Here is a 12,182-nt window from a genome sequence, read left to right as displayed (position 1 = left end):
CCCCCGGCTTTGTCCCGCCCTAGAACGTGATTGGCTGTTGGAATGGAAATCGTCACCTGTGATTGGCTGTGAGAGGTCAAAGGGGACGGGAAGTCACTGACTATTGGTGTATCTGCCTCTGGCCTCAAACCAACCAAGATTGGTCCTGAGGAAGAAGCACAGGCGATTGGCTGCTGCGTTTCTGGCTTGTTGTGGTTGGGTCATGTGTTAAGAGGCAGACAGAGAAAACCAATCGAGTATCTTCCCTCCAGCTTCAAGTTTTTGGCGGTATTTTAAGTTATTCAGTGAAAGTAAAGCACATTTTAAGCAGAATTCCATAACACTAGTGTTATAATATAAGATAACTTAAACATTTTATATATTTCCTAGTGAAAAAGCTGAAACTGGGTTTTTTTAGTTCAGAAATAGAAGCTGCTTTTCTTTGGTCTCTGCTGCTGTTCTAGATTAAAGGGATTAAAGAGATGCATCCTGTTTGTATGCTCTGGCCTGTGTATATCATGATGCAATGAGATTCTTTATTAAATGTCAGCCCCTTATTCGTCACTGTATCCTGTTTTCCTGTTTCTTTTCACGGGCATTTTCTTATTTACAAAGCTTTTCTTGGCCTACATCCAGCATGTGTGTACATCAAGAAAAAAATGTAAAATTGCTATGTTAGTCGATTATGTTTGTCTCAGACAGAGGTGTCAGACTCATTATATTTCAGGGGCCACATGCAGCCCAGTTCAATCTCAAGAGGGCCGGAGCAGTAAAACCACTGCAAAATAACCTATAAATATCAACCCCTTCAAATTTTCCTTTCATTCTGAAAACGTTCCATTTACCTAACAAAGACATAAGAAAAATTATGTGCAAATTCAACAGTATGCCTTACTATTTCCACAGTCAGTCCATCTACTGCTCACTTTCATTTTCTACTACAGTGGAAGCTGTTGAAGAGGCAGGTTAAGTCATCCCTTGTCTTACAATCTGAAGTTTTGTCAGTGCCTCAGCAGCACCCACTCCCACTAATACTGTTTTAAGACAGAAGTCCGATACAGATTCTTTTGTACTGATGCTGTTGGATGACAATATTTTGCACAGTGTTCAGTATCTTTAAATATGACCTCAGTAAGTATTATTGTTGCTTAACAGAGTTGTATTCTGGTCAGAGTGGAAAAGCCTCCGAGGCAGTATTTTACATGAAGTATCTGCTCACTGTTTAAATTGCTCCTGAAACCTCTCAGCCTTCTCATGTGGCCATATTGGACCCTTTGGTTTAACCTAGGGTATGCATGAAGTTTGGCAAAAAAGCCGTCATGTATGCAGCTCGTGAGTTGTTCCTTTAGGGGACTGTTCTCTACTTATCGGGGAGGGGAGTTGACTGGCTGGCTGGAGTGTGATTTTATTTCCTTTTGACCCTCCCCCAAAGCTACAAACATTCTTCCCTGAGCCTCCCTGAGTGACTTTGGGGAAATGTATGACCCCTCCTCCACCATAGATTAGCTGTTCGATTTTAAAAACTTACCTTTTGATGTTTAAAGGTTAAAAGTTGAAGATGAAATCCTGGATTTGAAAAAAGCCTTGACTTTTCACTCTTGTTTATTTGGTCAAATTTAAAATGAGTAACGTAGAATAATGTGATTTTGATTAAATAGCACTATTTTAAGCTTAGATTTTCTCATGTTTTTCTTTCTGAGGGAAGCATTTGTCCCACATAATAGGTTCAAGGACCATAGGAAATGTGAAAATCCAACATTAATATGGTTTTACGGTTTCTGGCTATAATAAATGGTATAATTTTGGCGATTTTTAAAGAAAACATACCTTCTAAACCCTTCAGATTTGAAAGAAAACCACTCTTGTAAAAGTGATTTTTAATCTCAAGAGCTTTTTCTTGGTAAAATAAAAAGAAACATAGTATAGCTGGCCTGTGAGAATAATGAAACCTTGGAAAGAGCCACACAAGCTAGTAATTATATATATATTTATATATATACGCAGTGACATGATGTAAGATATCTGATACTATATTGCTGTAGTATACTACATACTATTATTTCTTACACTATGTTATATTGTTGTACAATACTCTAACCATAAAAGTGGTTTATTGTTGATCTATCCTACATTGTTGTACTATATTACTAAACCTCTACACCTCATACTATGTCTTATATCCCATTCTATATCATAGTGTACCAAATAATGAGGTAATTCTGCTACACTACATTGCTATACTATATTATCACTGAACTACTACACCTCATACTATGTCTCATATTCCATTCTATATGTGACAAATGTCTGTTACCTCCTAAAAAGTACTCATAAATAATGTAGTGATGCTCCAAAAATAATTTATTTGCAATAAATTAAACATTTCAAATATAACAACAAAAATCATACATTTCTTAAATTTTGTAGCCGCTGTCTGTTTCACATTCCAGCGATATAGTGTTTATTATGTGTCTTTTGACAATGAAGTGGCTTTTTTTTTTTCATTTCTTCAGCATTATGAATTGGTTGTAGTTTTGTAAAGCATGTGGTCCGTTGACAGCAGTGGCTCCACTTCTTGGATCCCTTTTATTATTAGCTATGATGCAAAATACCCTGCAAATGTTCTCAAAATCATTTAGTTTGGTTGTTCTGAAGTCTCATAATCGATGCAGTCAGTTAAAGGATTTTTGATTTTCTCTGACAAAAACACAAATGGCCAAAAATGTATGTACATTTTTACACACTGCTTCTGTTTGCCTTTGAAGGACACAGCAGGTTTCCTCTTATCTCTAGTTGCTAGTAACCGTTTCATTTCTAGCCCTGAGTATGTCGACTCCACCCATTATGCTGTCGTGAACTTCGAGCAGAGCATCAATCTCAAAGTTCTGTTTTACCAATCGAAACTGCAGAACTGGTACAGTACTGTCACTCATGTGAGACTTGTATTTAAAAAGACACATTATGATAATTAATGTAGGATAGGTTTTGCAATGTTTAGTTTATGATTATGATTTCCTGCAAATTATTTTGCCTGCAACGAGAGTGACTGAGAGTTATTGCATTAATGAAATGTCCACATGAGCATCAACTTAAGTCTCTGTAATATGTGTAGATGCACGTTTGACTTATTGGAGTGACAGCGGCCACGAGGAGAACAGGACCTGACCATGTTTTGTTTTCTCTTTTATACCGACAGAAAAAAGTTTAAACTTATTGCCCGGCTTGAGTCTGAGAGAGATCCTGGCTGGTTTCAGAAGCGAACTGAAATGCGTTATAATATTCCACAGAAAGTACCTTTATAAAATAAAAAGTACAATAAATATATTATTTTCTGCTTCTTATATAAGATACAACGTTGAACAACATCCTAAAACCAACGTATAAGCAATTATGAATGGACTGCTAGATAAGACTGCATTTGTTAACTTACTCAAACTATGTGTTTAAAATTACATCAGCGTGGGAAAAACACACAGCAATGTCTCTATTTTACAGTGATGCAACCATGATGACTCCTTTTTTGTGGGAGGGGGAAAATAAATAGCACTTGTTTCATGAGAACCACATAATAATAAATAACTGTTATATAACTCAGGAATTTTACATGTGCTGTTATGAAACAGTCCAAAGTGCAACCGATAGCATCATACTGGCATTTTATATCATTAAATAGTATAAGAGCATTCCCACCATCAGTCACGCTCGAACACTCCCGCTGTAGTTTGTGTTCAAACTGTATCACCTTCCCCTCACTGAGCAGCAGATTTCTCCTCAAAGAAACAGTTCTCATAATCACATGTGATTAAACGTGACTTCTGTCCTGAAGGTGCAATCACTTCTCTCCTGAGGAAAGCCCTCCCAGAGGTATCCTCTGACAACCCGCCTGGGGTGTTCAGCCTGTCCAAGACTGGACTCTTGCAAGGTTTAGTTCTTCTTCCGACAGTGACAACAGACAACGTTTAAGTCAGGATGTCCCATGTCCCGCCCTAATGATCAGTTATCCAGTGAGCCCGCTCCTCCGTTGGTAGCTTTGCCTTTCGATTTGCCTGATGAGCGGAAAGAGAAGCGTTTGATGAGACGCCTGGAGAAGCTGCCAGACTTTTTACGGCTGATGGCCGCGGCGGCAGCAAAGTTATTGCCCATGTTGGAGATGTCTTCGTGGGATTGGCTGAGGCAGGGCTCCTTCTCTCGATGTCTCCTGCGGAACAACAGCTTGGTCCCGCTCTGTAGAAAGCTCACTAGAAGGAAGCAGACAGAATGCGTCACTATAATCAGGGTTCCCTCACATTATCATGCACACTTTCATTCCATCACTTTTTCCATGACTTTTCAAGGACCCATAACAACTTTTTTTTTTCTCTAGGGATGCATGATATTTGATTTTTTGCCGATATCTGATATGCCAATACTTAACTGATACAGATATCAATATATCCACTTTTCCCCACCCTGTTTTAATGATCATCAAGTCTCTTCTGTAGTGGAATTAACGGCATATTATACATGCGTACTCTTATCATGATGGCCCACCAGCAGATGGAGACATAAAATACAATACTTTTCAACGCATGAAATATTTGCTCATTGTGCAAATTAAGAAAAAGCATGTTGGTTTCTGGATTCTGATATTTAATTCAAAGCCAATATCAGCCCATAATGATGACGTGCATCCCTATTTTTCTCACTTGTCCCACTTACCTGGCATTTTTCAAACATATCAGATTCAAACTCTATTCAAACAAAATATCAGCACACATGAAGAGAGAGACAGAACAGGACGGGAAAATGGAAAAATGTACGTGATGGTGAGCAAAATGTCACAAATCAACACATATTAGAGCTACGTTACGTCGTCAGCTTTGGAAAATAGATTTACTGTGATGTTACATTATGTGGAGGGTTATCCACGAAAGATTACTATAATAATCCCATTACATACAACAAAACTTCAATGACTTTTCCAAAACATTTACCAATTCCATGATTTTTCCAGGCCTGGAAAACATGATTGTGAAATTCAACACATTTTCCACGTTTTCCATAACCATGGAAACCCTGTATAATTAAGTGGTAATCCATAATGACACTATAGGGACATTGTTAAAGAACAGTAACTAAACGCCCAGCTACTAGTTTTAAGAATTAATGCAATGATTTCATGAGAAATCTTTATTGTTGTATTGATATTCAAATAGAATTCATTGATCCATTTAACACAACATTGGTCTGGTTGGTTGTTTCCTGCAGTGTGGCCGCCAGAGGGCAGTAGAGTCCATCATGTTGTCTGGCCTCAATTGATGTCAGTGCTCAATTGATGTTTTGTTGTTAAATTTTGACGATTATGCAAGGCTACAAAAGATTTGTTTGCATTTAAAATAAACTAAATTATGAAATTGAAAATAAAAACCTAATTTACATCTTTAATCTTTCATTTATGCTCCAATGTCGAATGAGAAGTGACACATGCAGCCAAACAATTTGCAAAACCAATATTTGAAAGCTGAACTGATTTTACACTTCAACAATGTTGTTGGAAACTTAACCTCCGATTGTTTTACTGGACACAGACTGAGCAGCAAACTGTGACGACTGTTACCTTTATGGTCCTTGAGGCTGCGGGTTTCCAAGGCACCAGTTGAACCAGTATCTGATTCCACATCGTCCACAGACGGGCGCTCCGACACGTCCGAGGGTGTGGTTTCATCTGGGTCCTGGTGATGCCCCGCCCCGTAATGGTTGCCGTGCATGGCTGCGTCCATGGCTGCAGCGTAGCCGCTCGATAACGCGCAGTCATCTTCTGCGAGCGGAACCTGCTGAGAGACAGATATTGAATCAAAAGTGTCTTCTTAAAAATGTGAGCACGATTAAGGCGTTAGAGAAATTGCAACCTAAAAACAGATTAATACGAATACTTAAAATATGCAACACACTTTTTAGCATCAAGACACATTCCAGTTAATTTTGTGTCAAGTTCAAGTGCAGACTCTCAAACTGAACATTTCTACAGTCTTTCAGGCAAGAATCAGGTCAGAGGACTCTAATTCTCCTATAATGTGGCCCAATGAGGGGGGGCTGGCACTGTGAACTAAATTTAGACTAAACTCATTTTGCCTCTCCGTCATTGTATTTTAGATTCCTTCAAAATTGGTTTCATAGACTTTGTTAAAGGCTAGTGTATTAAAGTTTGATAAATCATCAAAAGACGTAGCTGTGCAGGTAACTGACGTGCAGATGCACTTTAATAAACATACCGTACTGCATGTTTAAAAATTACCTTCTTAACTTCTGTGTTGTTTTACCAGAAATGGCAAGACCTCCACTTGCCGCTACATTTGAAACAGTTTCCATTCTCTGACCTTTGACACGCCTGAGATGATCAGCGTGCTCCTCTTTGTTGGCGTCTTCCGTGCTACTTTGGAGGCGGACTCCGTCAGCTGCCGAATGGCCGTCTCTGCAACGGGATCCAGGCCATTAGAGAGGCGGCTGCTCTCTGAGCAACAAAACACAAATATGTAAATCAGCACTAAACTTGTGAACCATGATAAATGGTTTTTCAAGAGGGCGCACATTATTAAATTGATTTTTGTTGCAGGGCACATCCATTTGAAAATTAATGGTGAACCAGAAATATATCCACCTTATTCCTAGGGGCGCTATTATAATAATTATGGTTGCAACTTCCGGTGAGATAGCGAAAGGAGGTAGGTGTAAAAGGAGTAGATATTTACAGTAAGCTAGCTCGGGGTCTGATAACGTAGCAAGTCAAGCTAACCGCTAACATGCTTGGTTAAAAATTAAACCTACCAATGCTTTGAGACGGCGGTCAGAGATGGCAGAGGTGTGATCACAATATACTGTCTGAGGTGTAACAGGTGGTGTGTTCCACATAATTTATTTCACGATCACTTTAGGAAAGAGGATTAGCGTACCATTAGCTAACTGTTACCACTGGAAAGTGCTGGTTCTGATTCAGTGCCAGAAGATGCGCCCATAATTTTTGGGGGCCAGGAATAAGGTAGATAAAAAAACTATCAACTAAAAAGAAAAGTTTTATTGTCTAAGAGAAATCATATATAAAGTTAAACTTGTCACACTTCATCTGTCCTGCTTATTCGATTTCCTTGCTTTTTGCTTTGTAAAGCCAGAGGTTTCTCTGTGTAAATCTTTTGTTAAACAACAAAAGGTTTACGTGACCCAGAGAACCTTCACTGAGAGTGCATAATGTAAACTGAAAAGAGCACTCCTCTCATCTCAAGTTTCACTGCAGCTGGCTTCTTATCCTACTTTGCATTTGTTATGTAAAACATCATCTGGCCTTGCAGTCAAAAACTCACTGCTGAGGTTGGGGCTGGTGCTGCTCCTGCCGTCTGACAGGATGGTGGGTTTCTTCTCGGTCACCTCCACTTTGGACGGTGAACGCAGAGGAGATTCACCTGAAAGGCACCACGATGATTGTTAATATAATCACCACATTCTTTTACATCATGTTCACCCACTCTGGCACCATGTAATACTTTACTCTGTCCATTTACCTGGACTGCGGTCCAGTTTCAGTCGAGACTGGACGGTCGTGACAGTGGTGACGATGGTTCCATCTGGCATGATGGTTCGGTCCACATCGACTTTCTTGGTCGGGGTGAGGGAGGAACGAAGTGGCAGAGCATTGTGTGCACTGCGGGGCTCCTCGGTTTCCACATACAGTAACTTGAAAAAGAAAAAGAATGGTTTTTATTTGGAAAATAAAACAGGTTGAGGGGTTGGCACTTCATTAAAGTGATACAATGCAGGAATTTTCAGTTACTGTTTGTATCCGGACTGAGACCACCTCTTCAAGAAGGTCTCGGTTCGCTTGTTTTGGTGCGTGCCCTAGTGCGGTTTGTTCACACCTGCCCAAATGAACCGGAATTAGGGGGCAAAGGAACTTGAGTTCAATTGAACTGAACAAAACAGGGTAGGTGTGAAAGCACCCTAAGACCCAACCCCAGCTTTAACCACTTGGCGTTTTTTCTGTGCTGTGTCTGCCATTTTTATAGCTTGCTCTTGGATGCATGCTGCTTACAGTCTGGTCTGGCGACTGCTTTTTTATAAAACTCAAACATCACCTCTGCACTGTGCTCAGGCACCTCGAAAACACAGCAAAATAGAAGAAAATATAGAAAGAGGGCAGATCAATACACCGTTACACACTTGTAGTGGGTCATAAGGGATGTTTGAGGGAGGTTACTGTTGTATGAGTCTGTACATTGTGTTTTAGAAGAATCCTGCAAATTATACCTTTAAACACGAGTGAACTTTATTCAAGACGTGGGCACTTTATTTAAACAAAGAAAAGAAAAGAAATTTCAATGACTAATCAGTGTAGGTATGATAGGTTGCAGGGGAGGTACAGGACAGCAGGGAGTGTGCTGATATGACATGTTAGCCTGCAGAGATAAAGCCGTTGTTTATGTTGTGTTTAAAGATCGCAAGAAGGCAAAAAAAGGCAACCAGTTGTTCAGTGAAAACACCAGAAAACATCCGCGACAGCAATCACAGGCATGACAATGGACTGTGTATCAGCTGTTATACAACACTCCCTCTCCTTTTGTTGTGAATCTTTGTTTCAGAGCAGCTTGCTTGATGTTAGATAATAAACTGTGATGTAACTGTTCACTTCAAAAGCATGAGAATGGCTTTGGAAGAGCTTTCCATAGTTTTACAGAAATGTGCAGCATCTTGTCGCTCACCTCTGCTGTGACCGTAGCGTTTGGTGCCAAGCCGTGGCCGGGGCTTATTGACAGTGTATGTTGTCCAGTGGGAACTTTGCACCGGAGGTCCAAGGCGATGGAGGCGTGGCCAGGCAGGAATTCTATCACAAATTAAAACATAAAGAAAAGTCTTAAGATATTTGTAGAAACAGCCAGTGGTGCCCCCAGAAAATGTTTTATAGAGTTGGCCACTGAAATCTTGGGATTACATGCAAAAACCAAAAGCCATGACTGAATTTTAGAAATTCTATTATGCTGTTGTTGTGTGTAGGTTAGCTGAAAACTACGTCAATATGAGAGATAAGGAATTGCAAACTGATACAGTGTGGTTTCTTATTTTAGAGTTAATATTACTAGTTATCTGATGTGTGTAGACTAATACTGGTACAGTTAATACAATGCGATACGATACGATACAATATACTTTATTGTCCCCATAGGGAAATTTGTCTTTGACTTAAGTGCTGTGCACATAAGTTAATAAAAAAGTTGAGTTATACGACAATTCTGTTTTAACGTGTTATATATCGATATATACTTGTGTTATGCAGGATTTATACTTCCGCGTCTGTGGAGAGTCTGCGCCGTACCCTATGTCATAGCTTGACTTACACCTCCCCAGAAATGTAACTACACGTTGCGGCGACACAGACCTCCTGTCTGTTTCTGTAAACTGAAACCATTTCCCTCAGTGGAAACAAAGCTTTTATTTACTTTAATTTCACAGATAAGAAACAATAAATTGTGAAGACAATAAAGCCTCCACAAAAATAGCATTTTAAGTCTTGTGTGCGATTCATCCTGGCTTCATATGAGCAGAGGAAATCTCTGCTCGTTGTTAGGCTAATTTATACAATGTAAAATGCCATAGACTGGTGCTAATAACGTTAGCAAGTTATATTTGTTTGGAAAACATCTTTAGTATAAGACAGTTGTTTTGTCAGTGAACCTTGTGAGTTGTAATGAAGCTAAATTATGTACCATTACTTTTGTTAAATGTTGCTGTTGTCCCTGGCTTCATATGAGAAGAGGAAAAGTTCGCTAGCCACTAGGCTAATTTATACAATGTAAAATGCCATAGCCTTGTGCTAATAACGTTAGCATGTTGTATTTGTGGGGAAAATGTGTCCAGATAAAGACTGTGTGCTTTGTCTGTGAATGCTGCGAGTTATAGTGGAGCTGATTTGTGTACTTGTGTTTGAAACTGTCTCTATTAAGTCATGTTTAATGTGTGTTTAATGTGTGTTATAATCAACTAAACTTTGTAGCACTTCATAGAAACCTCCTCCGCCGACTAGTGTTTTGGGGGTGTAACTGCAGAGTGACACAGACACACCAACATACAAGTATAAATGCTCACAACAGCATAGGCCACGTGCGTCAGCTAGGGTGTAGGCTCTGCATAAAGCTGATGCACAAGTATAAATCCCGCTTTAGGTGACTCATTGATCTCCAATTAGGCTGGTTGTCCTTTTCCTTACCAAGACAAATGTACAGCTTCAGTTTGAAGGAGTATATTGATTATAAGGAACAAAACATTTACTGAGAACAAGCCCTCTTAAGTTAAGGGAAAAAGGAGCCATGGGCCTCCTGTCCATCCTTTGGGGAGCACCAGCATGAAAGCCATTACTTGACTGTAGTTTTGAGGCCAAAATGGAAGCATCCCCTGACATTATATACATCCCAAAACACTAACCACTACAGTGAGCCTGCAAACAGTGCATTTCAGGCATCGATGATTTTGCTTAAGCAGTCTAAACATTCCTGCTGATCAGGTTTCTGAACAGCAGCCAGTAGTAAATTGCTATCATGCAATGCCTTACGTTCCCTTTTGCCGTTCCGCTCCAGAAGTCGTACTCTCAGCTCTTTGGTCTCGAGGCCCAGCTCCCTTCAACACACACGAAACAACTGTGTTAGAATACAGGTGAAAAAACCCCTCTGTGCAAAAAATAAATTAATTGGAATTAATTCTCCTTGAGCTGATTTTTCCCTAAAAAACTTTAAATTTAAAATAATGTAACATAACATTACTATTCCTGATGATATATAAGCAATAGTCAAAGTCATATTATTTATTAAACTTATTGTTAAAGGCTGCTTCATCCTGTGTGAGTATGGTTTGATTAGATTTGATTGACAGTGACAATAAGACTGTCATCAAATGTTGCCAAATCCTGATTGGTGCACAGAATAATGTGACATCATCTACTTCAAATCAGTGAGATAAAAAGTACAAAAATCTAGTTATAATCACAACTGCTCCGTCTGAAGGAGGGTTAATGTTAAACATGCACAATCATGACACAGCAGTTTCAACATCACGGCTGCCATCTTACAGAGTGATTTCTTCACTCCATTCCAGTGGGGCATTGGGGTTGCTGGGCACAGACAGGAAGCGGGTTGTCCTCTCTGTGGAGGGTTGGTCCAGGCTCAGGACGCAGCACAGCTCCCCTGATTTAGACCACTGACCTGCATGCACACAGTGAGACAGTGAGACCTTGGCAATCTGCAGGAAGCCAGGCGGAAATGATGTGATGCTGAGGCGAAATATCTGACCTTTACTTAAGGTCACCCTGAGCTGCCGGAGCAGGAGTCGTCTCACCAAGACACTCTGGGGTACAGAGTTCAATCCCACTGTTAGATGGTCCATGGGGGCCTGAGAGCGTTCAGAGCATACAACAAAATCATTTTAAAGGATCAGTGTGTAGGATTTAGGGGATATAGGCAGAAATGGAATATATGTTTTATTTAGTGTTTAATCACCTGAAAATAAGAATCCTTGTGTTTTTGTTACTTTAGAATGAGCCTTTATATCTACATAGGATGCGGGTGCTCATCCACTGAGTCTGCAATGTTGCACCACCATGTATACGGACAAACCAAACACTGGTTCTAGATAGGATCATTTCTGACCAGCACTGAGACATGTGTCTCTGGTGTGAACAGCCAGACGACTGCTGACGGGTGGCTGCACAACAGTTAACACATCAGGGCGCCTCCACGTCCAGTGTAAATCAAGCGTCAAGGTATTAACCTCCTAAACAATGAACACTAAAGCCCCATTTCCACCAAGCAGTACGGCACAGTTCAGTTCGGTATGCATTTTTTCCACTGTGAAAAGTTGTGGATGGTACCAATGGAACCGTTCCGTACCGTCCCCATTTTTGGTCCTCCCTCTGTTGGGGTACCTAGCACACAGATCTGGTACTAAAAGGTGGAGCTGTGAACACTGTAGTCCATTGATTGGTCAATAGAGGACAGTCACTCTGCTCAGGGCTGAGTTGTGGCTGGTTTTGAGGCTCATGTAACCACTGTTCATACTGTGGAGAGTTTTATTACTGTAACTATGAAATGAAAGGATGTTTTGCTGCCTCTTGCAGGAGCTGGAGTCTGAGAAAAAAATAACTTAATTCACTGGGCCGACTGCCGGCAACTTTTAAGGTGAAACGTTAACTT

The 12,182-nt window shown here is 40.1% G+C and overlaps 1 protein-coding gene across 4 annotated transcripts in view; it reads right to left on the bottom strand.

Moving 5' to 3' along the window:
• Positions 1-2,336: 2,336 nt before the first annotated feature.
• Positions 2,337-12,182, bottom strand: part of c2cd2l (c2cd2 like) — a 32,717-nt gene continuing 22,871 nt past the window's right edge. The window contains exons 7-15 of one of the 4 annotated variants that reach the window (XM_050041341.1): positions 11,283-11,382; positions 11,063-11,195; positions 10,550-10,614; positions 8,706-8,827; positions 7,512-7,683; positions 7,314-7,412; positions 6,336-6,469; positions 5,576-5,792; positions 2,337-4,217 (exon numbers count right to left, since the gene is read on the bottom strand). In XM_050041341.1, coding sequence (XP_049897298.1) covers positions 3,973-4,217; positions 5,576-5,792; positions 6,336-6,469; positions 7,314-7,412; positions 7,512-7,683; positions 8,706-8,827; positions 10,550-10,614; positions 11,063-11,195; positions 11,283-11,382 — 1,287 coding nt within the window. In that variant the 3' untranslated portion in view covers positions 2,337-3,972. The remainder of the gene's footprint in view (positions 4,218-5,575; positions 5,793-6,335; positions 6,470-7,313; positions 7,413-7,511; positions 7,684-8,705; positions 8,828-10,549; positions 10,615-11,062; positions 11,196-11,282; positions 11,383-12,182) is intronic. The other 3 variants (XM_050041342.1, XM_050041343.1, XM_050041344.1) reach the window with 3 other exon arrangements.

Source organism: Epinephelus moara, chromosome 3, assembly GCF_006386435.1.
Source record: "Epinephelus moara isolate mb chromosome 3, YSFRI_EMoa_1.0, whole genome shotgun sequence".
NCBI classification, from domain to species: Eukaryota; Metazoa; Chordata; class Actinopteri; order Perciformes; family Serranidae; genus Epinephelus; species Epinephelus moara.
The sequence above is the reverse complement of the archived record's forward strand: the minus strand, read 5'-3'. Positions and strand labels throughout refer to the sequence as shown.